Below are 26,247 nucleotides of genomic sequence, written 5' to 3'. Positions count from 1 at the left end.
TGTTATAACCTGTATCAAGGAAAAGAAAAATTACAGTGACTCTCATCAAACCACTTTGGAGAATGAAATGGCAACCCACTCCAGTGCTCTTGCCTGGAGAATCCCATGGATGGAGAAGCCTGGTGGGTTACAGTCCATGGGGTCGTGAAGAGTCGGAAACAACTGAGCGATTTCACTTTCACTTTTCACTTTCATGCATTGGAGAAGGAGATGGCACCCCACTCCAGTGTTCTTGCCTGGAGAATCCCAGGGACGGGGGAGCCTGGTGGGCTCCCGTCTATGGGGTTGCACAGAGTCGGACACGACTGAAGCGACTTAGCTGCTGCATCCAACCACTTAGTTGAAATTAATTGCATAAAAAGAGGACGACACAAACCTACCCAATAGTTTGTAGCCTAATTTTTCCACTATTTAAACAAATTAAGACTCAGATGTTTACATATGAAACAAAGTTTATTATAATTAAACAAAAGAGGCTACTTAATACAAATATTAGCATTCTCTTCCACTGAAACCAAAGGATACAACTTTATTGATATTCCTTTCTTTCTGCTACAGTCCAAATGACTGAACTTTTTAGTCCACAGTGTCCTTTAGGGTATCTTTCATCATTCCTGACTTCTGGAATATCTATGAAAGTCCTGAGTAATATTATGACAATATGACTTACTCCACTGTTTTGTAATTCTGTTAGCAAAAAAAAAAAAGTTTGTTTTTAATGTGGAGTAGTTCTGCTTCTTTGTCATCCCAATATTGCTTCTATATCCATTGCACAAAACAGTGTTTCTCAAAGTCATTACATCACCTTCATCATTCCCCTGGGTTGAGTATCAAAGTGCAGTTCCCAAGACCCCAGGCAGCTGAATTCATATTTCTACTTGTAGAACCTAGTAGCCTCCATTTTAACAACCCAAGCAGATGGTCCTAAACACAGTCCTCCAGGGAAGAGTCAGCACCCTGTGATGCACTAAGCTAGTCTGGTCTCCTCAGAGTCTGTGCTCCAGATCCTTACCCCTTTCATGCATGATCAAGGTACCACATGCTTGGTGATCTTAGTTGCTTTCTAATGGACAGCCCATAGTTGTAATCAAGGTTCATAATTACTTAAATTTGGCACCCAAAATTAAATCTGATCCTGTAGAAATGGTCTATTAATGCAGAGGATAACAGACCACTTGCCTTCTTTGCTCTGTTCCTTACACTAGAGTAACCTAATGCTGGCATTTTCAGCAGTAACCATACATAACTTGGGGAAGCCCAGGTGGTGCAGTGGTGAAGAATCCACCTGCCACTGCAGGAGATGCGGGTTCCACCCCAGGTCAGGAAGATTCCCTGGAGTAGGAAATGCCAACCCACTCCAGCATTCTTGCACTTCCCTGATAGCTCAGTTGGTAAAGAATCCTCCTGCAATGCAGGAGACCTGGCTTAGAACCCTAAGTCTGGAAGATCCCCTGGGAAGGGAATGTGTGTGTGTATGTGGTGTGTGTGTGTTTAAAATCTCTCTTTGTTAGCCATAATTCCTTTTTGGATTCAAATCTCTGGGTCAAAAGTTTCTTCTTTGAACTTTTTGCAAAAGTTTCCCAAGGCATCTCTTTGACTCTCTTCAGGGTTTGCTTTTCCGGACACTATGAACAATTTGCTTGGTGTTCTCAATATTTTTTATGTCACAGCACATCACTGATGATAGCCTCACATGTGACACACCCTCACCATGTATTCCAAGTTTTACAACTTCAAATATATTTTGTCTGAAAGTAATATATTGTAATCATATTTAATTACCAGATGTATTACCATATATTATTTATGACTGCTCTTCACAATGGATATATGTCAGTTGCTCAGTTGTATCTGACTGTTTGTGGCCCCATGGACTGTAGCCTGCCAGGCTCCTCTGTCCATGGAATTTTCCAGGCAAGAGTACTGGAGTGGGTTGCCATGCTCTTCTCCAAGGGATCCCAGGGATCAAACCCCAGTCTCCTGCATTGCAGGCAGACTCTTTACCGTCTGAGCCACCAGCCTATAGTGAGAGTGAAAAACAGGCTGCTGCTTGTGTGGCATTCCAGGCTGCTTGCTACAATATCAGCCTTTCCCTCCCACTCAAGGAAGCACATACTTGTAAGAACATAAGAGCAGTGATACCATCAGGATAACCCTATGTTCAAACAGATGTATTTTTAGAAACTAAATGAGTTACAATTTGCTCTTACTATGAGTAACAAGTTGCTTGTGACTCACCTCATGTGCCAAGTCCAAGTTGAGGATGACAAAGGTGCTTTCTCCAGCCATTCCAATCCCCTCTCCACCACCAATTAGCTTTTCCTTGCTGGGCAAAATTAAGTCCAGGCTGCACTTGATTTTAATTATGAGAGCGGTCAGTAATTCATTTCATCAGGATGATCCAAGTATCTTTCTTGACAAATAGCTTGCCTTTGTACAATTTGGGTGTCTTTTGGCTCAGCAGTCTGTAACATTCTCCCACAGCTATATTATTTCTAAGTGGTAGTATTTTGGCAGTCTGTTTATATGAACTTTTTAAATATGGCAATGAAATCCCATGATGTCTTTAGAGTAAAGAAATGCACGTTTTTGCAGTTATTAAATTTAAAATAAATCATCTAACATAAGTTGAACACAAAACTGTCTTTAAAAGGTATTTTTTAAAAAATCCAAAAAATGAATACAGAATTTAAAACTGTTAGATCATTAGACAATGCACATAGTGATGAAAGCACCAAGGTCAAACAGGTTGCAAAGGACAGGAAAGAGGATAAGAAGGGGAGGTCTGGGAGTTCTGAGCAAGACATCCACCCATGCTAATCTTCTAATACAGATTACAGTGAAACTAGATTTCTCTTTTTCTTTTTAATTAAAAGCCATTTGGAATGAGAAGTTTTTCATCCTCTGGCTGCTTATATTATGATTTCCACAATGTGTTACATTAAAGCCTATTTGTTTCTTATGTAAAATATAATATTTTCTTAGAACTTGCTTCTCAGTATATTTCAGGACTCATAACACATCTTTATAAATCTGTTCTATACTCCAAAATCTTCAATGTAGAGAATATAATATTTAGTAAATATGGTTTAAAAAATTTCTTTAGAAAAACTAAATTTTATTTATCAATTCCCTTTCCTATCTAATCATGTGGCCCACTCCAATCAAATTTCCCTGATGTTTTTAACCTAGAGTTTGACTAAATAAATCCACTCTTGCTCATTCAAATTGCTCTTTCAACATCCTAAGACATCCTTTTTGGATCTAAAAGACTTTCAAAGATCATTCCTTTATCCAGGCAATCAAAATATGACATGGCAAAAGACAAACTCTTTAGCTATGGTCCTTTGGCTGCATGAATATTTTCTGACAAAGCAGAAGGAAAAAAAAAGTGAAGGAAGTAAGGACGGGGAGGGAGAGAAGAAAAGAGGGACTGGGAAAAGAAGAGTAAATATAAAACTATTAAAGAGATTGTTTTAAAATGAGTACATTTTTTTAAAAGACCCCACACAGTCTTTTAGCAGATGTATTAGAATGCAACCATTACTGTCTTCTCAGAATGGTCTTACTATTTGCCATGATCCTCTTTTTAACTTATTTTTGCTAGTATCCATATTTCTAAGGACAAGGGAAAATTTTTTCATACTTTCAATATGAATACCACTATACTATACTAAAATGCATAATGGTACTAAGAGCTGGAGCCCTCCCCGTCCACTGGGTTGCATTTAACCACAGTGAAAGCAAAATTATGCACTATTCCACTCTACCAGGCAATGGCAGCAAACGTGCACAGCAAATGCCATAAAGCACTTTGAACAAGAATGAACATCAAGGCTTAGCTGGTTATACTAATCTTTCTTCACTGCCCCAAAAAGCTATCTTTTTAAAATTCAGAATTAACTTTTTATGACTATTTTCACCTGAATTTATTTTTAAGAACTAAAGTATTATCTTAAAATATATTATTAACTGACTTTAGCACTACCCTAAAAATGATTTCTATGGACATTTTCTACAGAAAAAATATCAAAATTATTTGTCTTTTCAGTTCAGACGTCTCATGATTTTTTTAAAACACACTTAAAAGCACTCCACGTGTGACTTTTTTCATAAAGGATGTGAAAAGTGTCCAAAAGTCATCCAAACAGAGGGTCAACTATACCCCTGGATCCTTAATTTTGTGAAAGAAATTCTGTGGAGCTCACCTGTGCCTGAGCTGTAAAACCTTAGCAGTAATACTCCGATCCAGAACCCTCACTTTTAATAGTCAGGAGACTCCACACTTGACCTAGAGCAAAGTGGCAGTTTTTCTGATTCGGCTCTGGGCCTTCGCGTCCACAGTTCCCCTACACTTTGAGACCTGGGGGACAGCGTCTCAAACTGGATATAAGTCTCTTTTGCCAAATCATCTTCCCAGAGGGAGTCTGGCTTACACTGAAGTTTGCAAACTTTGTACAACAGGAAAAAAATCAACGGCAAGACAGCAACGCAGGCAGCGCCACTCACCACCATCAGGAAAGACTCTTGAGAATCGCCTTCTTCTTCACCTCTGCCAGTAGAAAAGGTGATACACTGGTCTTTCTGGGGAGGCATTCCCTTTGGACAGACACACGCTATATATTGCCAACCAGGCAGCAAGCCGTTTATGGTGACTTGGTTCTTGCTGGAGTTCACATTAAGCAGCAGCAGGTCCTTCTCACCATATTTGGAATAAAACACGGTCACTTCTGAGTTCTGGGTGGTGTTAACAGTGTCCCACATCAAAATCACGCTTCCTTCTGTTTCTCTGACCACCTGGAGGTTTTCTATCGTGGCATTCGTTTCCATGGGCAGGGCTCGATCCAGCAGTGCCAGCTCTTCCCTTCTACTGGCACTAGCTGGGGGAAGCTTCCCGCCACCCATCTCTGCCTTGGCACTTCTTTTCCCATCTGGGCGGAGTGACGGTCGGCTAGCTGTGGCGGTGCTTGTGGATATTCTAGTGCTTGGAGTTGTAGCTGAAGAAACAGTGGAGGAGAAGAAAGGAGACAAGAAGGAGGAAGCAGTGGAGGGAGGAGATGAAGCTGAAGTAGGAGGAAAAGTGGGAGAAGAGGAGGAATAAGGCCAGGGAGACGATGATGAACCAGGCAGAGATGCGGGTTGTCTAGATCCTGGCTGGACCTCTTGTTCAGGGTGATCCCCAGTCCTTCTTTCAGAAGTATCTGATGAGATGGTGGCTGTGACAACACCGGCCACTGTCACAGTGACCACAGCTTCTGACATCCCAGCCAAATTTTTGGCCTTACATTTGTAATCCCCAGCATCCATGTAAGAAATGCCCGTCAAGCTTATTATGGACCATCTGACTCCCTCCCCTGGAGATTCCTGAATTACTGGAATAAAGAAAAATGCATACTCTGTGAGAAAAAAGAAAGAAAAGACTCAAGCAACATGCCAACTGAAAAGTAAACAATTTCTGGTCCTACATGCATACCTCTCACATAAGCGGAGAGAGAAGTGGTACAAGTCTCTGAAGGCAGGTGATGGTTCTGTAAATGGTTTATATGGAAATCTTGGACATGCCAGGTGACATGAGGTTTGTATGGGAAATAGTATTTTAAAAATACATGGGGCTGAGAATTAAGAAACTTTGGCCTTAGTAAACTTTTGTCACTAAATAACATGTTATTCTAGACAAGCTATCAGTTTTTAGACCTCTGTTTCCACGTTTTTTAAATAAAGGGATAAGACAAAGTGATCTCAGATATCCCTTCCAATTTTAACCCACTGTGATTCTATAAAATGTTTATCAGAAGACATTACTTCAATATTTCTCAAAATATTTTTTTCATTGTAATAAAATGCTAACTATCCACACAGTCAGAAGGCATCATGGATCATTTTCTAGCATGGATGAGTCATAATTTCTGTTCCTTTCTTTCACAGTATATTTCACTTAAATAACCTGGTAAACCATGAGTTGCTTTTTTTATATTTTCCTCTGATGGAGGGAAGTTAAAGACAGAGGCCTATCTGCAACCATCCAGATGCTGAATCATGTTGTTTTCCATCTAAGAAAAAGAAAAAAATCAGATTGTCTAATTTCATCTATGTGGTTAATCAGACAAACTGAGGAAAATACTAATCAGTAAAGTGTACCTTTCAAAATTTTTCCATTCAACACTCTTAGCAATATTTTATTAGAAATAGACAGCCAATCTCAAACCATACAAAAACACAAGATTAAGTTCAGACATTTGTAAACACCTTATTTCAAAGGCCTGAATTAAGAAGATACCTGTATAATTAACTGGCGAGTTATCTGGTCTGATCCACGTGAGCTGCGGGGTGGGGTAGCCAGTGGCATCACACCGCAGCAGGACATTGCTGCCCAGAGCAGATGTGATCTGGGTAGCCGAGGTCATCACTGATGGCTTCAGACACTGCTCCAGCTCAGCCCGCTGAAACGAAATCCCTGTGAGGCGCTCCGGTTCACTACACACCATCATCGGATCAAGAAGTACTATTGCAGGGTCAGCGACTTTTGACAATGACATTATTTTGGAAATGTGACAGTCACAGAACCATGGGTTGTCCTGCAGACCTAGACCAGAAGGGAGGAAAAGGGTGATAAAGTTTTTCCTGATGACATCCGTCTACTCACAGCCTCGTGGGGTGGCATTTCTGCACTCTGGCCCTAAAAACAGAAGTACTTTGAGGGGTCAGAGTCACCGCTCTGTCAGTTTTACCCTGCACTCCAGCCGCCAAATTCAATCTGTCCTGTCAGTTCAGATCATCAATGATCATGTGTGTGTGTGTGTGCGTACTCAGCTGTGTCTGCCTCTGTGACCCCACAAATTTGTAGCCCACCAGGCTTCTGTCTATCGGACTTTCCTGGCAAGAATACTGGAGTGGGTTGCCATTTCCTTCTCCAGGGGATCTTCCCAAGTCAGGGATCAAACCCGAGTTTCCTGCATTGCAGGCAGACTCTTTACCATTGAGCCACCTATGAATCCTTTAATGATCATAGCTAATAGTTATTGAACATTTATTATATACTAGGCTCTGTTCTAAGCACTTACCTGTTATTATTTTATTTAATCCCTACAGTTCTATGAAAAGAATATTATTTCCCCCATTTTAAAAATGAAGAAGCTGAGACACAGAGAAACCAAATAACTTGACCAAGGTCATGTAGCTGATTAGTGTCAAAGTCAAGATCTGAATCCAAATATCACAGAATGTCATAAATATGGTGACAGATTTCTAGAGTGCCAGAAAGTATTATATTATTATAAATATTATTCTAGGATGCTAAGAGGCACCTAACTCAGCCTGCAGTATGTCAATATTTTGTGTGTGACTTTGCGGTAGTACAATTTCTGTGTAACAAAAGCATAGAGTGAGACATAGGCAAAGTTAGGTGACAAGGTTGGAAAAAAGTGGTAGAACATGGCTTGGCATGAATGTCACATGTGGTGGCCATGGAGGCACACTGCTCACATCCCTCTTCAAGAGAGACTCAGCGGCAGGAAATACAGTTAGCTGACAGCTTCCAGTTGCCAGCGCCTGCAGGATCTGCCTTGGCTTTCAGAACTGTTAGCCAAAGTATTGTACCCTTCAACAAGGCTGTCAGTGAAAGCTTAAAGAAAAGTGAGAAAAATATGATTGGAAAGTAGAGAAAAGGGCACACCCTTGTTATGAAGTAGCAGCAAGTTTAGCAACACTGTCACTGGTGGTTAACACGGAAAGTAGAAAATGTACTTGATGAAATGAATGTTCTAGCTAAGGATACTTCCACATGGTGTTGAAACTGCTGCCTGCTGTCTTCTTGCTGCTCATAGTAAAACATAAAGGAGAGACAACAGCTAAAGGAAGAATCGCTAAATGTAAAGGAGCTAAACCCGATAAAACTGCTTCTTACACCACCCTCTCCAAAATTCTCCAATGAAGGAAGGGTCTCAGAGCAAAAGTCAAATTCAGGTGGGTGGTTCTATACAATTAGTTGCTAGGATCTCAGAAAGATCTAAGATGGTGACTTCAGAGCATTCAGTCAGACAGAAATCTCCTTAAGGACCTTACGAGTGATGTCCCATACCAGCCTTACAAAAAAAGCCCAAGGTTAGAAAAGATTTATGTCAAAGAGATTTGTGGTTGTGGAGTGGATTTGTATTGATTTTTTAAGAAGAAAAAACAGAACTGCAAGTTTAAAAAAAGTCTAACCATGGTGGAAGACTTAACCATTCATAAATTCCAGATTTCTATCTATGCCTATTTTTATTATAACAGGACTTTGTGAGTGGTTCATATTTCTCTGCCAGTTTGGTAAAGCTTGCTGTCTCTACTATCTTCTATATTAGAAATTTCTTTTCTTTCATGGATGAATTACCTTAACCTTCTTCTCACATTTAGTCCCATAAATCTATAATCAGTTCTCTAATACTGATTTAAATTCTACTCAACCTGTCGATAAATATCAAATTCATTCTCTCATACAATATAATATGTGTAGAATACTCATACTTTCAAAAGACTTTGACTTGGTATGCCAGATTTTTTTCTTTATAAAATAATAACAAAAACAGACTTGCAGATATAGAGAACAGACGTATGGTTGTCAGGGGGAGAGTGGAGGACGGGAGGGAAAGACTGGGAGTTTGGGATTAGCAGATGCAAACTATTACATATAGGATGGATAGACAACAAGGTCCTACTGTCCAGCACAGGAAACTACATTCAATATCCTGTGATAAACCATGAAAAGAATAGATACATGTATAACTGAGTTACTTTGCTATACAGCAGAAATTAAGCACACTGTAAGTCAATTATACTTTAATAAAAGTTAAAATTAAAATAATAACAACACAAAACAGCAGTTATTGGTTGCTTCCTATGTGACAAATACTGCACTTATCAAAAACTGTAAAGGGTCTACATTTTACCCTGCTTTAGCTGACCTGGTAGCTCAGCTGGTAAAGAATCCACCTATTCAGGAGACCTGGGTTCGATCCCTGGGTCGAGAAAATCCCCTGGAGAAGGGTATGGCTACCCACTCCAGTATTCTGGCTTGGAGAATTCCATGGGGTCACAAAGAGTCGGACACGACTGAGCAACTTTCACTTTCACTATCCTGATCTTAAAGTTCTCATCCTTAACAACCATATATATGTCTTTATACTGACCTCAGGAAGCTAGTATGGTTCTTCCAATTTCTTACCAGAAGACATTAAGGCACAAAGAATTTACTGCCTTGACATTGTAAGTAGCTTAGAGTCCCAAGTCCTAGGTGTTTGAGCCTCTTAGTCTAATGCTTCTTCCACGACAACTCACTTATCTCTTTGCCACCTAAAAGCATCTAGAGTATGGGTAGCAGCTGTAAGTGCTGTCATCTACAAATAACAAGTGTTAAAACAGCAATGTCCGCAGCATAACAGGCTATATGGGGAAAGATCAAGAGCTATAAAATTAAGAGTTTCATTTATACTTTGAAACTGTTAAAAAAAAGAAGTGTTAATGGTAAAACAAAATTCCTTAAAAATTAATCCAAAGGATTGCATCTAAAAGCGATGTGTTTATTTTTAAACCCCTCAAAAATAAAATACTTATTCATGCTATGAACATCTAAAGTTAAGGGTACAACTTTTAAAGCCTTAATAATAATAGTAACCTAGAGCGGAACACATTCAAGTGTTTTTTTTTCTTCTGGGGACAAAGATACAAGAACTGTCTGAAAGTTAAACTATTACTTGTACTGCATTCCTTGGCTAAGCACCAACCACAACCAGCAATTTGCATTAATTAATTTTAAACTACTCTTGGATAGGGGTAAATGAACTTTGCCTTGTCCCATTTCTCAAAGGATAATGTTTTTTGTGCATCACAGTAGTCAGATATGCTATTCTTTATGAAAACTCAGCAATAAATTCCAGTACAAAAGTTATTCTGTAGACTATAAGCTCTTGAAGGCAGTACCATGCCTTAGTCAACTTTGGGAGGTAGTTTTACTTAACAATTCAAAACGTAAAGTAAAGCCTTTTTAACAACTGGTGCTAGAACTACTGGACTTCTATTTGGGAACAAATAGACCTTAACCCCTACCTCACACTATACTCAAAAACTGTTTTGAGCTAGGTCATAGTCGTAAACATAAAAGCTAAGCATATAAAGCTAAAAACTGAATATAAAAGTTAAGACTACAAAGAAAGACTATCTCTGTGACTTGTGAAAGTGAAGTCGCTCAGTCGTGTCTGACTCTTTGCGACCCCATGGACTGTACCTGACAGGCTCCTCTATCCATGAGATTTTCCAGGCAAGAGTACTGGAGTGGGGTGCCATTGCCTTCTCCAGGGGATCTTCCCAACCCAGGGATCGAACCTGGGTCTCCTGCATTGCACGCAGACTCTTTACCGTCTGAGCCACAAGGGGGCTTCCTATGACCTGTAGGTATGCAAATATTTCTTAGATGGTATACAGAAATCACTAAAAATAAAAGGAAAAACTGATAAATCAGACGTCATCAAAATTTTAAGCTTTCTTACAAAAGACATCATGAAGAAAATTTTTTTAAAAACACATCATGAAGGAAATCAATAGGCAAGTCACAGACTTGAGAAAATAGTCATAATACATGTAATTAATGAAGACTTATACTCAGTAATAAAAAGATGAACAACATTAAAAATTATAAATATACCAATGGTCAATAAGTAAAGGTAAATGGTCAACACCATTACTCATCAGGGAAATGCAAACTAAAATGACAATGTTTTACCACTCCCTTGGCATAACCACTCCCAAGAATAACGAAAATAATAAAGACTGACAATGTCAAGTGCTGCTGAGGATGTGGAACAAACAGACTGTGCTAATGGAAGTTTAGAACAGTACAATCTCTGGAAAACTGGCAGTTTCTTTCTTAAAAAGTTATATATCTAGCTATCCTATGACTTAACAATTTCTTTCCTAGGAATTTATCCAAGAGAAATGAGAACATAGCCACAAAAACTTTGCACAAAAATGTTAATAGCAGTTTAATTCATAATAAAGCTAAAAACTGGAAACAGTCCATCTGTCCAACAACAGGAAAAAAGATGAATAACTGGTACACTTATACAATTGAATAGACTGAGCAATAAGAAACTACCAGCATGTGCAATGACATGGTTGACTCTCAACAAAATACATAATGTTGAGTGAAAGAAGCCAAGCACAAGAGCACTTCAAATGAAATTACAGAATAGGCAAAATTAACTTATGGTCATAGAAATAAAAGTAGTAGTTGTCTGGGGTGGGGGGAGGCTGATGAGAAAGGGCACAGGGAAGCTTTCCAGGGTGATGAAAGACTCTGCATCTTGATGAGGCTCTGTGTTTTGTGCAGGTATAGGTTTACCATCATTTGCTATATTGTACACTTAAGATTCACAGTATGCATATGATATCTCAATTCCTCAAATTAAAAAATAGATTAAGGAGTTCCCTGATCGCCTAGTGGTTAGGATTCCCGGCTTTCACTGCCATGGCCTGGGCTCAATCGCCGGTCAGGGAACTGAGATCCCATAAGCCATATGGTGCAGCCGAAAAAAATTTTTTAACTAAATTTTTAAAGATAAAAAATTTTTTAAAGTTTAAAAAATAAAAGTGATGTCTCTGGAGATGGACAGTGAAGTTGAAACTTGACTCTGCCTCTTTACCAGCTGGAAAAAGAAGGTGATGACAGTCACAGACCCACATCATGGGGTTGTCCTAGAGGCTGAGATAATACCAGGCAGTCCTCAGATGAATGTCTGGCAAAGGGTAAGCCTTAATTGTACGGATTTGTCTCCTCTCTGCCTAGGAAAGAGCAGGTAAGCCAACAGAGTCAGAAGTATTTGTCAAACTAAATTAATGCCGTTTTACAGAATTCGGTGGGAATACTCAGGGTTACCACTACCCTTTGGCAAACTCCATTCTGAATTTTTTGTTGTTTAGTTGCTAAATTGTGTCTGACTCTTTTATGACTACATAGACTGTAGCCCACCAGACTCCTCTGTCCATGGGGTTTCCCAGGCAAAAACACTGGAGTGGGTCTCCAAGGGATTTTCCCGACCCAGGGATCAAATCCATCTCCTGCATCGGCAGGCAGATTCTTTACTCCTGAGCCACCAAGGAAGCCATTCTGAATAGAAGAGCCCTTTACAACTACGCAACTTTAGGTTCCAGTAAGAAGAACACAAAAAAGCAATTTATACTCTTCTACTACAGAGTTTTTCCTCCAAGATAAACAGTGTTAGGCCTTACAGACTTTGCCTGTGTAAATATTTCTTTATTCTTGAGAAAGAGGTCATGGAAATTTACCTGTACTGCAAATCAATCTAGTTTCACAGTTAATTTAAATGCTTATTTGCAGGACACTACTTTACATTTTTATAACTACATTAAAGGACAATTTCATTAGGTTGGTATTTTTATTCACACAGAGGAGAAATGGAGTAACTGAAAAGCCTCTCCCTAAATTCTTTTTCATTAAATAAATATTTGATTTAAATAGATCAGTAAAATAATATATATGAGGAAAATAACTCTGGTACTACTACATACCTTGCATTACAAAGCAGTGGGGAAGAGCATGGATTCTACAACCAAATGGCTTGTATTCAAACCCTACCTCCATCACTATGGAATAAATGAATCTGGGCAAGTGTTTTAACTGTGCCTCATTTCTTCATCTATAAAATAGGGATGAAACTGTACTTATCATGGGGTTAATGTGAGATTAGAAGAGGTTACATCCATAAACTATAAGAACTAGGCCTGGCCTAGCATCCATCGGTATTAGCTACTATTACTATTATAAATAGAATCCATTAACAACAATAAACACAGGGTAATAAAAATGAAATGAAAAGAGAATGTATCCCACTATAATAGTATAAAAGTAAATTCTACAGGGCACCTGGAAAGATATAATTTGCTACAGTTAAGCACTTGATTCTAAATAATCTAGAGCTGGTTCTCACTGCCATATTTTAACAATTAAATTGGAAGACTTAGGTACATTATAGTTAAACTAACAAAAAAGTCAAACTAGAGAAGTCCTTCTTTGTAATATACTCACATCTCAGTCACAACTGCTATGGATTGTTGTTGATCTAAAATCATAGCCTCAGAAACTGTCCAGTTATATTCAAAAAGACTGTCACATAAACTGCATTCTCATTACATTTCTATTAGCAAGATGGAGTAAATCCTGTTATCTCCATTTTCCAGATGTGAAAACTGAGTTTTCCGTGTGTGGTGCGCATACATGAACTAGACTTCTTTTCAGGGGGTAGCACTTCTTTCCCCATTTTGTTACGCAGCAGTCACGACTTTGCTTTGGTCAGCTGCCACACATGGCTGGACATGTTTCAAAATATCTTTTGTTGCTTATTATTACGATTATAAAAAATAATGCATGATCATTGCAGCACATTTTGAAAATACAGAAAAGCAGAAAGATGTCAAAGAGAACAGTTAATCAATTAGTATAACTTTTAGTCTTTTTCTTTGCAAATTGTAAAGTACTCATGATCATGCATTATGTAAAATTACATAAATTTAATGTTATACTAAAAGTATTCTTGTGTAAGTTTTTAAATAATCTGAACTGTTCCTCAATAAAATATTAGCAAACCAAATCCCAGAATACAATAAAAGGATCATATACCATAATCAAGTGGGATTTATTCCAAGGATGCAAGGATGGTTTAACATCCACAATTTAATCAGTGTAATATATCATTTAATAAATTGAAGGATGAAACACATGATCATCTCAATAGATACAAAAAAAGCATCTGACAAAATTCAACATCTATTTATGATAAAAAAAAAAAACCTCTCAACAAAATGGGTATAGAGGGAATGTACCTCAACATAGTAAAAGTCATATATGACAAACTCATAGTTAACATCATACTCAAGGATGGAAAGCTGAAAGCTTTCCACTAAGACCAGAAACAAGAGAAGGATGCTTAGTCTCACCACTTTTAGTATATGTGCTGCCGAAGCGAGCACTAGTCTCACCACTTTTATTCAACAGTATACTGGACTGAAGTGACTCAGCAGCAGCAGCAGCATACTGGAAGTCCTAGCCAAAAAATTTAGGCAAAAAAAAAAGGAAAAGAAAGAAAAGGCACTTGTATCTAAAAAGGAAGAAGCAAAACTGTCACTATTTGCAGATGACATGAAACTATATATAGAAAACACTAAAAATAATCACCAAAAAAAGAAACATGAATTCAATAAACTCACATGATACTAAATCAATATACAGAAATCTGTGGCATTTCTATACACTAACAACAAGCAATCAGAAAGAAAAATTAAGAAAACAGTCCCATTTATAATTGCAACAAAAAGAATAAAATATCTAGAAATAAATTTAACTAAGAAGATGAAAGATCTGTACACTAAAAACTATAAGACACTAATGAAAGAAATTGAGGATGATGAAAATAAATGGAATGATATACTGTACTCATAGGTTGAAAGAATTAATATTTTTAAAGTAACTATATTACCCAAAGTAATCTATATATTCAATGCTATCTAATCAAAATTCCAATGGCATAGTTCACAGAACGACAACAAATAATTCTAAAGTTTGTATTGGACCACAGAAGATCCCAAATAGCCAGAACAATCTTGAGAAAGAAAAAAGCTGGAGATATTATGGTTCCTGACTTCAAATTATACTACAAAGCTGTAAAAATCAAAGAGTGTAGCACTAGCACAAAAACAGGCACACAGATCAGCGGAACAGAACTGAGAGCCTAGAAACAATCCACACAGGTGCAGACAATTTACTACAAAGGACGAAAGAACATGAAGAGGAGACAGGGCAGTCTCTTCAGTCAGTGGTGTGGGGAAAGCTGGACAGCCACATGAAAAAGAATGAAACTAGACCACCCCCTTACACTATACACAAAAGTTAACTCAAAAGGGATTAAAGACTGGAATATAAGACTTCAAACCATAAAATTTCTAGAAGAAAATACAGGTGATAACCTCACTGACTTTGGTCTAAGTGATGTTTTGTGGATCTGACTCTAAAGGCAAGGAAAGAAAAAAGGAAAATATTAATGTTCTATAAAATTATTTCTTCACATTAATATTAGGAACTAATCTTTAGAGAGCTATTAATAGCCATTTAGTAATTTGATTTTATTTTCTAGTCTATATCTCCATTGGGTAATTTTATTAGAATCAGGAATTGCATTCAAAGAAACTTTTAAAAATACATAGTGAAATAAAATTCCAATGTTATCGAATTTTAAGTTATGAAAATTTCTAGCCATTAGTGTTACTCATAAGAATCAAATCAGTCACTAGAATAAAGTAATTAAGTACTACAGTATGGTTTTGCATGGCTATCACAGTATATATATTAATATTTAAGGAGTCCACAACTATTGCTAAATTAAACTAATTTTTTCTCTAACCCACCCTAAAATGCTTCTCTTATTATCTAAACAAAAATATCTGAAGGATAGATAGTGGTCAAAAAATGAAACAGCTGTGCAAGAGAAATTTTGTGACTTTTTCTCTATTTGGTTCTTATGGAGAAAATATTTTTACTTTCATAAGCACCAAAATGCATATACATTTCAACAAAAGTAATGCTAAAGCCATTTAAGTGCTATCACAGTATTTCTTTTTTTTTCCAGTTAAAACACTTTTTATTGAAGTGTAGTTGAGATACTATATGTTATAGGTGTACGATATAGTGACTCAAAATTTTTAAAGGTTATACTCCATTTACAGTTATTATAAAATACATAGTACTTTCCTGTCTATAAAAACTATCAAATTTATCTTTCATTTATACTTTATTTCAAAAAATATTTAGCCAGTGATATTGATCAGTAGAAATTTCTGGCACAATTTCTGGGAATCCAGTTGCTTCTCATTCAAAAGTCTTATAAGTCACTTCACTGACCAAACACTCAAAATTTCTTTCATTTTTCTGAGAATTACAACTTCTTCTGCAGCCATGATGAACATATCTTGTACAATTCAAAAAGCCTTATGGGGTGAACAAAACTTTAGCAAATTAAATTGCTTTGTCAAAGCTTCAGGTCTGTGTCTCATACAAAAGTGGGACAAGGCCTCACTGCTCACAGATACTGTTGAGAAGGGTCTCAGTTCACTGACTTCAGCTGGGCAGTCACATTTACTGGGCATTCACCAGAGCACTGTGCAAGCACTATAGGAAGACAGACAAAAAGAAGAGAAGGGCTTGCTAGAAGGAGTTTATATGTTAAGAATCCAAGATAAATATCCATAGAATCTAAACAAATTCAGGATCAAAATACACAAGGTTAATCACAGCTAAACTAAGAGATTAAATCCATCAGGAGACCCATATAGGGTCAGTACAATAACTGGGGTTTAGTTTATTTGTTTGTCTTTTAATTAAGACTATATGGAGGCTACAGGGCTTTCCTGGTGGCTCAGATGGTAAAGAATCTGCCTGCAATGCAGGAGACCTGGCTTCGAACCCTAGGTTGGGAAGATCCCTTGGGAAGGGAATGGATACACACTCAGTATTCTTGCCTGGAGAATCCCATGGACAAAGAAGCCTGGTCCGTGGGGTCGTCCATGGGGTCACAACAAGCTGGACACAACTGAGCGACTCACATACATACACACACATCTGGAAGCTATACTTCCTAATCAACTAAACCACTGCTACTAAATAAAGATGCAGATGCCCTTCCCTCACTCCTGAAGACCCTGATAAAGGGCTGAAAAGAGACCAGAGCAAAAGATCAGTTGTGGCAGAGTATGGAGCACTGATGTGCTCATGAGAATCAGAGTAGGTTGACAGATTCTGTCATTCTTCCCCAGGTTCTCTAAGAGCAGCATTTGTCTCTCAGTCTATGAGGCAAATTTCCTTCCCTCCCCTCACACGCACACACAAACACTTCCTGCCCTCAGTCCACAAACATGGATGCACTCACGCTCATACACATACACACATGATGTGCACGTATACAGTCACAAAAAGAGTCATTATACCTTACACAGGGCAGACCGATAGACTGACCTCAGTCAAATGATAAAGTACTGCTCCATCAAAAGTGCAAGTACAGAGTAAAACACCAAATTCAACAGATGCAAAAGTAGTGGACAACTGAAGCAGGTACACAGAGCAAACCACCTGGACCGGAAAAGCCCAGAGGCTGTGAGCTTACCGAGAATAATTTTTCTTGGTGGAAGGTCCAGGCTTCTGGATGATGCTGTCACCAAGTGGGACCAGCTTTCCAGGAAATCTGGTGGCAGTGTGGTTAATCTGTTGCTTGATAAATCCAAGTAGGTGAGGTTCTTCAGGTACCTGACTGCCTCATTTGGCACGTTGACTATTCTGTTATTGTGCAAATCCAGGGTCCTCAGGCCAGGCATGTCCCTCAGAGATGTCCAAGGGAAAGCAGTCAGAGAATTTCCATCCAAGCGCAATTCATGCAGATGCTTTAGGTTGTAAAAGCTGCTGGTGTCAAGGCTGGCCACAGAATTGTAAGTCAGCCAGAGGTACTGGAGCTCCACCAGGTAGTAGAAGGCCTCGGCAGGGATCGTACGGACAACAGTCTTTTCTATGCGAAGCTTCACAGTGTCCACGGGAAAGTTTGTAGGTAACTCAGTCATATCAAGGTCATTACATAGCACCACCCTAGTGTCACAAAGCAATGGAAGGAAATCTGTTTTCTGAGGCTCAGTTGAAAAAAGTAATACTTATTTGAAATATGCATAGAATTTTTCGTTCCCTACTGGTTTGCACGAAGTATCCATTCAGCCTAGCTGAATGCTCATTAATAGTCATCCTCATCACCTTCTTCTAGGTTGAACCATATGAAATGGCCATTTTTGCAGTTTAAAAACCATCAAATATCCTTAATTTCATGTGACTAAACCTGAACTTTTTATGTGTCAGGCCTGTGCAATATACATCACATTCCACCCCTTTTTAATCATCACAACAGCCCAATGAACTGATATTAGGGAATAGGTAAAGGTACCAGCTCTAGAGTCAGTCTGGTCTTGGTTTGACTCTAAGCTCTATCATCTTCTTTGTGGCCATGGAAAGCCACTTCACCAGTCTCAGCTCATTTTCCCACATGGTACTCTTATGGTGAGTAATTGAAATGGATGAAAAGTTTACACGTTCTTGGCACTCAGTAGGTGTTTGCTAACAAGCACTCAATAGGTGTTTGCTATTATTATCATCAGTCACATTTTTATAGATAAAATAACTGAGGCCCATCAACATCAGGTAACTTGCCAGAGTCACAGAGCTAGTGGTTACACAACCACCTTTCAAACCCACATCTATCCAGCTCCAAAGTGCACACTCTAAACTTCTTTAGGAAATGCCCCATTTAAATTGATGCTTATGAAGAGGAGCACAAGAGAAAGGAAGAAAGAAAGGAGGGAAGGGAGGAAAGAAATGGCAAATGTTCATACTGGATGACTAAAATCAAGCTCTGTTTTAACAATGTGACCATTGCATTGCTTTCAGCCTAAGAAATAAACCAATTAACTGCAAGTTTATTTTTTTTTACCACTCACAATTTAAGTGACCTTGAGCAAATGACATCATGATCTTGTTTCTGGCATGGAGAAAAACAGGCATAGGAAAACAAGCCTGTCCATATGTGGGTGTAAAGTATGAAAAATCAGAAAATTTAGATTTATTTAAACCTGAAAAAAAAGACCTATTTATCTCCCATTATATATTCAGCTCCACCAGATTGCTGAAATGATTAATATAAAGCATCAACTGAATTATGATACATTACACATGTAGTAAATAGTAACAATAAAACAGCCATTCAGTAAAACACATCACATTAAATCAGTGAATTTTTAAAGCCAGCCCATGATGTAAAGAGAAGGAAGCGGCATAAGCAATGTGCTGGTTGCCTCATCTCCTCTCTTTAGGAGAAGTGCCTATGCATCATTGGAATTCTCTAGGCATACCTCTTCATCTCTAATCTGAATCACAAATTTCAGTGTACTTTATACCAGAATGATCCCGCTTCTCATTAAGTCAGCATTCCAGTGCATTGCAGAAAGCCTTGACTGGAAGCTAAAAGACCCAGTCTGTCAGCCAGTCACTGCAACAATTCAACACTGTGATCTCAGACAAGCCATTTCATCTCTATAGGATTTATTCATCCAAAAAATGACAGTGGTCAAACTAGATTATTTCTGGAGTTCTTATCAGGCATAACATGCTATGATTTTTATAAAATGCATCAATAATGGGGCCACCGTGAAGAAGGAAACACTTCTGTTACTGTTTTCTGAAAGGTAGTCTGATCTGAGTCATTAACTGCAGTATATCTTTTGCCAAGGTCTTAAATTGTTACATTCTTCTGTCTTTAACCACTTTGAGTGAATATCTCAGACACCAGGAGTTAGTAAATTTTATAAAATAACACGAAAAATTATACAAAAATATGTGTTAATTATTATTTGTATAAATTTGTAAGACATAAATTGAGCGATTCTTTTAACAAATTACTTTGAGGCTCACTGTTCACTTCAACTGAGTCACACAAAAAGTCTGATTTTGTTATTAAAAATTCTCTCTCAAAAAAAAGTTTACTATGTTTAGCCAATAAGAGTTCTGTTTTGTTTTTAACTTCTATCTGAAAGGACTCATGCATATATTAAAGAAACACAGAGGTTAAGTAACTTCTGCAAGGTCCCACAGTGTCCAACACAAAACGCTGACCCATTTCTTTCAAACTCTAAGATCTTAAAATGAAAAATTCTGATTACAAACGTCTCTAATTTCACTCATGTGATTGTCCTTCCTACTTCCTAAAGTCTATTCAGTTGAGTAAATAATCCTCAAAATGAAAGGGAAAACCCTGGAAGCAAACGATCTGGGCATGTCACACACCTTCCGATCAGCCCTGCCCCCTTTTGCTTTCCATAACCAGGTTGAACTGGCCACACAAATCTCAGTGGTTTGACCTCCTGCAAGGTTCATTGTGTGAATACAAGTGCAATGAATATTTTAGTAACACAATGTGTCTGAGAGTCTCAAATAATTTGAGGGGCTTTGAAGGAGTTAAACTGCTCACAATGGAGTAGGCAACCAGGATTAACACAATTACATTAAAGCTTATCTAAATTAAGCCTCCTCTCTGATTTCTGAGCAGAGGCAACTGCTTTCAAAACAAGGCCATCTGGTTTGAGTCCTTTTCCTCGGAATCATTAGAACACTGAGTAGCAAGGAGAGAAGCATACCTTGATCCCAGGCCATCATTTCTGCCGTGATAATCACAGGTGCACTGTGAAGGACATAAACAGCTCACTCTCTCCAAAAAGCTAAGCGCAACGCACAGACTTGCAAAGAGATGCATGGCTCCTTTTAGAGGTTATTTGGACAAAAGGTAAAAACCAAATCCTAAGCATTCAGAAACTGGTGCGCCAGGAATGCAAATGGCCATTTAGTAACAGCAGATTACACAGGATTAGCTGAGATCTGTAGTTACTTAACCTTCAAGTGTAGCTTGGAGAGGATCAATCCGCCTAGACTTTGAAACTGTTTTCAGCAAAGTAACACATTCTAAGAGAAGTAAAAATCAAACAAGTATCAAGAAAATTTCAATAGTTTCTCATATCTAAATTTGCCAGGAAATGCCTATCAAATCCCTTTTCCTTAGATGTATTGCTACTATACCTTGAAGAAACACATAATGTTCAAAATACTTCAGTATCTTATGGATGTTAGAAAATACTATAGATTACTTGCGTGTTAAACATTATAAATTTTACTTTTTGCTTTCTACCAGCATGCATAATATTCAGTTTTATAAAATTTAGCTTTAAAGATAGAAGTGCATGACATAAAATTGATTTAATCAATATTGCCATGTTCTGCTTAGCCCCCAAAACAAACTAAATAAAGTCCAGTACCTAGAATATTTTAGGCAAAATGCTTGAATTCACCACTGTCACAGCAGCACTGAGACTCTGGTAAGACAGCAACCTGCGATGCTCCCAGCTCCTCACTATGCAGTGCAGGCTCATGACCAACACATTTATTTTTCAGTGAAGGTTTTTATCTTTGTTCCAGAACACAGTTTGCTCCAAGCTAACTTCCCAAGTTATGAGCAATCAAACCTTATCTGAAGCTCAATTCTCCTGTCTGCTAGCATGTATTAGGCTCTGTCCAAAAATAAAAATTAAATACTTAAAAAACTACTTCCATACCCATAACATGGAATGGAATGGTCACACACTGAGGAAACCAGAGTTGAAAGAGACATGTGCACCCCAATGTTCATCGCAGCACTGTTTATAATAGCCAGGACATGGAAGCAACCTAGATGTCTATCAACAGACGAATGGATAAGAAAGCTGTGGTACACATACACAATGGAATATTACTCAGCCATTAAAAAGAATACATTTGAATCAGTTCCAATGAGGTGGATGAAACTGGAGCCTATTATACAGAATGAAGTAAGCCAGAAAGAAAAACACGAATACAGTATACTAACACATATATATGGAATTTAGAAAGATGGTAACGATAACCCTGTATGCGAGACAGCAAAAGAGACACAGATGTATAGAACAGTCTTTTGGACTCTGTGGGAGAGGGCGAGGGTGGGATGGCTTAGGAGAGTGGCATTGAAACATGTATGTTATCATATGTGAAACGAATCGCCAGTCCAGGTTTAATGCATGATACAGGGCGCTCGGGGCTGGTGCACGGGATGACCCTGAGGGATGGGATGGGGAGGGAGGTGGGAGGGGGGATCGGGATGGGGAACATATGTAAATCCATGGCTGATTCATGTCAATGTATGGCAAAACCCACTACTATATTGTAAAGTAATTAGCCTCCAGTTAAAATAAATAAATTTTAAAAAAATAAAGTGAAGGCTGGTGAAAAACAAAAGGATCTAGGTAATAAATATATAAGGCACTTAACTTCCTTTTGACATGGTTCTATTCATCATCTTTAAATCAAAAAACTTTTCTAAAAGAAAATTAATTCCATAAAAATAAGATTATGGAAAACACTATTTAAAACTAATAAATAATACACATAAACAACAGCATCAAATGAATTTTCTCAAAATAAAATACTGGGAAGTTTCAGAATCTGCACAATTCATTTGCTCATTCAGTATTTACTGAGCATTTAAAGAATTCAGTGCTGGTGCACTGGGAAGACCCAGAGGGATGGGATGGAGACGGAGGTGGGAGGGGGGATCGGGATGGGGAACATATGTAAATCCATGGCTGATTCATGTCAATGTATGGCAAAAACCACTACTATATTGTAAAGTAATTAGCCTCCAACCAATAAAAATAAATGGAAAAAAAAAACAAAAAGAATTCAGTGCTTTGTACTATGTACAAAGCACTAAACTAAGTCTTAAGGGTAGAATTGATGCTTTTGAACTGTGATGTTGGAGAAGATTCTTGAGAGTCCCTTGGACTGCAAGGAGATCCAACCAGTCCATCCTAAAGGAAATGAGTCCTGAATATTCATTGGAAGGACAGATACTGAAGCTGAAACTCCAATACTTTGGCCACCTGATGCAAAGAACCAACTCATTTGAAAAGACCCTGATGCTGGGAAAGATTGAAAGTGAGAGGAGAAGGGGACGACAGAGGATGAGATGGTTGGATGGCATCACCGACTCAATGGACATGAGTTTGAGTAAACTCCGGGAGTTGGTGATGGACAGGAAGGCCTGGCGTGCTGCAGTCCATGGGGTTGCAAAGAGTTGGACACAACTGAGCGACTGAACTGAACTGAGGGGTAGAAAGATGGATGAGACATAATCACTACACAGAAGGAATTACATGATAAAGAGAGGCACAGAATACACTTGGAAGAAGCACAAGAGATCACCAGACCCAACAGTATTGGTGGGGAAAGGCTTCCTAGAGCAAGTGGTACCTGAGATGCCCCGTGAGGCACACCAATGTATTAAGTGGAAAATCTGAAAGAGGCAAGCAGAGGAACAGCAGGAACAAATGGAGGAAGCAAGAAAGAGCATGTAGTTCTTAGAGAAATATAAGCATTTCAGATTGTATGTATGGCACACACACACAGGAGTAAGACCAAAAGCTGAAAAGTCCCTGTGGGACCATGTTGAAAAGGGTCATGAGGGTGCAACTGACAGACTTATAGTTACTTAGCAGATGACTGATTTTTTTGTTAAGATATGTGCATTTTTTTTTTAAAAAAGGAAAAATTACTTTTATTCCTTGTTTAAAATATTTATTATTTAGTTTTTGGCAGTGCTGGGATTAGTTGCAGCACTTGGGATCTTCAGTCTTTGTTGTGGCATGCAAGATCTTTAGCTGTGGCATGTGGGATCTTTTTAGCTGCAGCACAGGAACTCCTAGTTGTGGCATGTGGGATCTAGTTCCCCGACCAGGGACTAAACCCAGGCCTCCTGCTCTGGGGGCTAGGAGCCTTAGACATTGGACTACCAGGGAAGTACTGACTGAAGGTTTTTTGAGCTGAAGATTTTGGGGATGGGAATTTTATTTTTAAAAGAAGAGTATTCCAGTTATAAAGCTGATACACTGATTACAGTGGAGAAAGGCAGAGGATGGGGAAATAAATTAGCAGATTATAGCAGTTTACCAATCCAAACATATAGGTAGTTGTATATATTTGGATTAGTGTCCTGATTTTCCTTTATCTGCAGTCAAAGATGCTAAAGAAACAGCCTACAAAAATAAATACATAAGAAAACACAATATGCAAAGATACACAGCCTCACTAGCAGTTAAAAAAACGTGAAATGAAATGAATTTGTTAAAGTATATAGCTTTTAGTTTTAAAAAACTGATACAACACTATTCAGTTCAGTTCAGTTCAGTCACTCAGTCGTGTCTGACTCTTTGCAACCCCATTAATAGCAGCATGCCAGGCCTCCCTGTCCATCACCAACTCCCGGAGTTTACTCAAACTCATGTCCATTGAGTCAGTGATGCCATCCAGCCATCTCATCCTCTGTTGTCCCCTTCTCCTCCTGCCCCCAATCCCTCCCAGCATAAGGGTCTTTTCCAATGAGTCAACTCTTTGCATGAGGTGGCCAAAGTCCTGGAGTTTCAGCTTCAGCATCAGTCCTTCCAGTGAACACCCAGGACTGATCTCCTTTAGGATGGACAGCACTATTAGCAGGACTATAATGGGAAAAGTGAACTTATTCACTGCCAGTGGCCATGTCAATTAGTTCAGTCTTTTCAGAGAGCAAGCTCACAATGATAATACTGTTTCTATATTTTTATCCAGTAATTCTAGTCTGAGGAGACACTCAGATAGAATAATTTCTCCTTGCCTTCCCCACACAAAAAGTATTTGTACTAAAATATTCCCAGTGGTTCATCCACAACTGTATTCCCAGTGGTTCATTCACAATTCTTAGAGTTGTGGATGAACCACTGGGAATATTTCAGCAATTTAAATATCCATTATTGGTCCACAATTAGTACAGAACAGACTGGGTCAGATGACTTGGGGATATATTGGGCCACACGTAATGGAAATTCTTAGCTTAAATACTTGCTTGAAAGTGAAAGTGAAAGTGAAGTCGCTCAGTCGTGTCTGACTCTTTGTGACCCTGTGGACTATAGCCTACCAGGCTCCTCCGTCCATGGGATTCTTCAGGCAAGGATACTGGAGTGGGTTGCCATTTCCTTCTCCAGGGGATCTTCCTGACCCAGGGATCGAACCCAGGGCTCCCGCATTGCAGACAGACACTTTACCATCTGAGCCGCCAAGGAAGCCCTAAATACTTGCTTATGACCTTATTATGACCTTATTAATGTTACTAGCTATATTATTTGAATTCAGTCTGTTTTACCAGATTACTGTTTCCTGCATTACTAGATGTATGACTGAGCCTCAGATAAAAGTAATAATGACTAGAGAACTTAAAACAACTGACCAAATATATAGTTCTGTAATAAGATCAAGGATTCTAACAGTGGAAGTCTATATACGGGGATAACCAACAAGAGGGAACAGTTCCTGGGCCATAACAGACTGGTAAGACAGGTAGTGCAGAGGCTTTTGGTTGCTGTTAACGGGGCCTAGTCCAGGAACAGCAAACCAAGTGGCCTATCAACAAAATCCCCGCCTGATCTGGGAATGAGCATTCCTAGCACTGAGGGACAAATGAGTCACAAAATCCTTCTCTAACCTTGGTCAAAATTATTACCCAAACGAGGGGATTATAAAATAAACAATGCTGCCCACTATCCAGTTCTATAAGAAGCAAGTCATTAGCCACAGTAGTCATTGACCTACAATACATCCTAAAAGGAATTCAGGGTGAAGGTCAGGATGAGGCACTTTTTGCTCTAGGGAAACCGGCAGAACTGACTCTCAGATGGTTATGTATTTTAAGGAGAAAATTTTATGAACCCAGTTTCTTGCATCTTTCCATACTTAAAAGAGCACTAAAAACATTAGCTAAGATACCTGTTCCTTGAAAAAGCAGTAACTTTTTACCAAGATATGTTCTTCATTGTACATATATACCAGCCTCCCCATTCACTTTTCTGGAACAGTCCTCAGAGCTTCCTGAAAGATTGTCTCTTGGGTTATAATCTTCAGGCTAGCTTGAATAAAATTTCCTATTCCTTTCTTACACTGACTATTGATTAATATTTTCATCAACAAAACAAGATAGGAAAAAGAGAAAAAACATACAGAAACACCCACTCTGATTAAACTTAATTCTAATGTCAAATATATGGAAATACATACACATAAAAATAGTAATTAAAAAAGTAAAACACATATTAATATACACAGGTTATAGCGTTACATAAAATATATATGGCATTGACTGACGTGATTTAAAAACAATAGTGCTTAATAGTCATTCATTATTTTTGTTAAATGGTAAGTGAATACTTGCATTAAAATTTGAAAATTGTGAAATGCTGACAGTTTCCCATTCTAGCTGGAAAGGAATTCCAACAACTTAGTAATTATTTATTAAAGACTATTAACCATTATTTGCTGTTGTGCTTTTTAGTTGCTAAGTCATGTCCAACTCTTTGGTGACCCCAGGGACTATACCCCGAGACTGCTCTGTCTCTGGAGTTTCCTAGAATACTGGAGTGAGTTGCCATTTCCTTTTCCAGGGGATCTTCCTGAGCCAGGGATTGAACCTATAACTCCTGCACTGGCAAGCAGGTTCTTTACCACTGAGCCACTAGGGAAGCTCATTAACCATTATTCAG

General features: G+C 38.4%; 1 protein-coding gene across 2 annotated transcripts; it reads right to left on the bottom strand.

Annotated features, from left to right (window-relative positions):
* Positions 1–480: 480 nt before the first annotated feature.
* LRIT3 (leucine rich repeat, Ig-like and transmembrane domains 3) lies at positions 481–20,485 on the bottom strand. Of its 2 annotated transcripts, XR_006263805.1 has the most exons (5): positions 20,260–20,485; positions 17,199–17,671; positions 6,278–6,583; positions 2,239–5,372; positions 481–687 (listed from the first exon to the last, which is right to left on the bottom strand). XR_006263805.1 is itself a non-coding variant. In XM_043438882.1 (4 exons), the coding sequence occupies exons 1-4, from the start codon at positions 20,373–20,375 to the stop codon at positions 4,264–4,266; spliced, it is 2,004 nt and encodes a 667-aa protein (XP_043294817.1). In that variant the 5' UTR covers positions 20,376–20,485; the 3' UTR covers positions 1,394–4,263. The 2 variants fall into 2 exon arrangements, 1 of the variants encoding a protein (XP_043294817.1); XM_043438882.1 differs by lacking the exon at positions 481–687 and having other exon boundaries at positions 1,394–5,372.
* Between the last annotated feature and the right edge of the window lie 5,762 nt (positions 20,486–26,247).

The sequence above is a fragment of the Cervus canadensis genome, chromosome 19, assembly GCF_019320065.1.
Source record: "Cervus canadensis isolate Bull #8, Minnesota chromosome 19, ASM1932006v1, whole genome shotgun sequence".
Taxonomy (NCBI): Eukaryota; Metazoa; Chordata; class Mammalia; order Artiodactyla; family Cervidae; genus Cervus; species Cervus canadensis.
This window is presented reverse-complemented; position numbering and strand designations above follow the sequence as displayed.

Coding starts and splice junctions, on each gene's coding strand:
- LRIT3 (XM_043438882.1), bottom strand. CDS start 20,375: ATGCATCTCTTTGCAAGTCTGTGCGTTGCGCTTAGCTTTTTGGAGAGA. Junction 6,584..17,198: donor ACCAAGAAAAATTATTCTCG/GTAAGCTCACAG, acceptor CTTCTGGTCTAG/GTCTGCAGGACAACCCATGG. Junction 5,373..6,277: donor CTCGCCAGTTAATTATACAG/GTATCTTCTTAA, acceptor TCTTTATTCCAG/TAATTCAGGAATCTCCAGGG.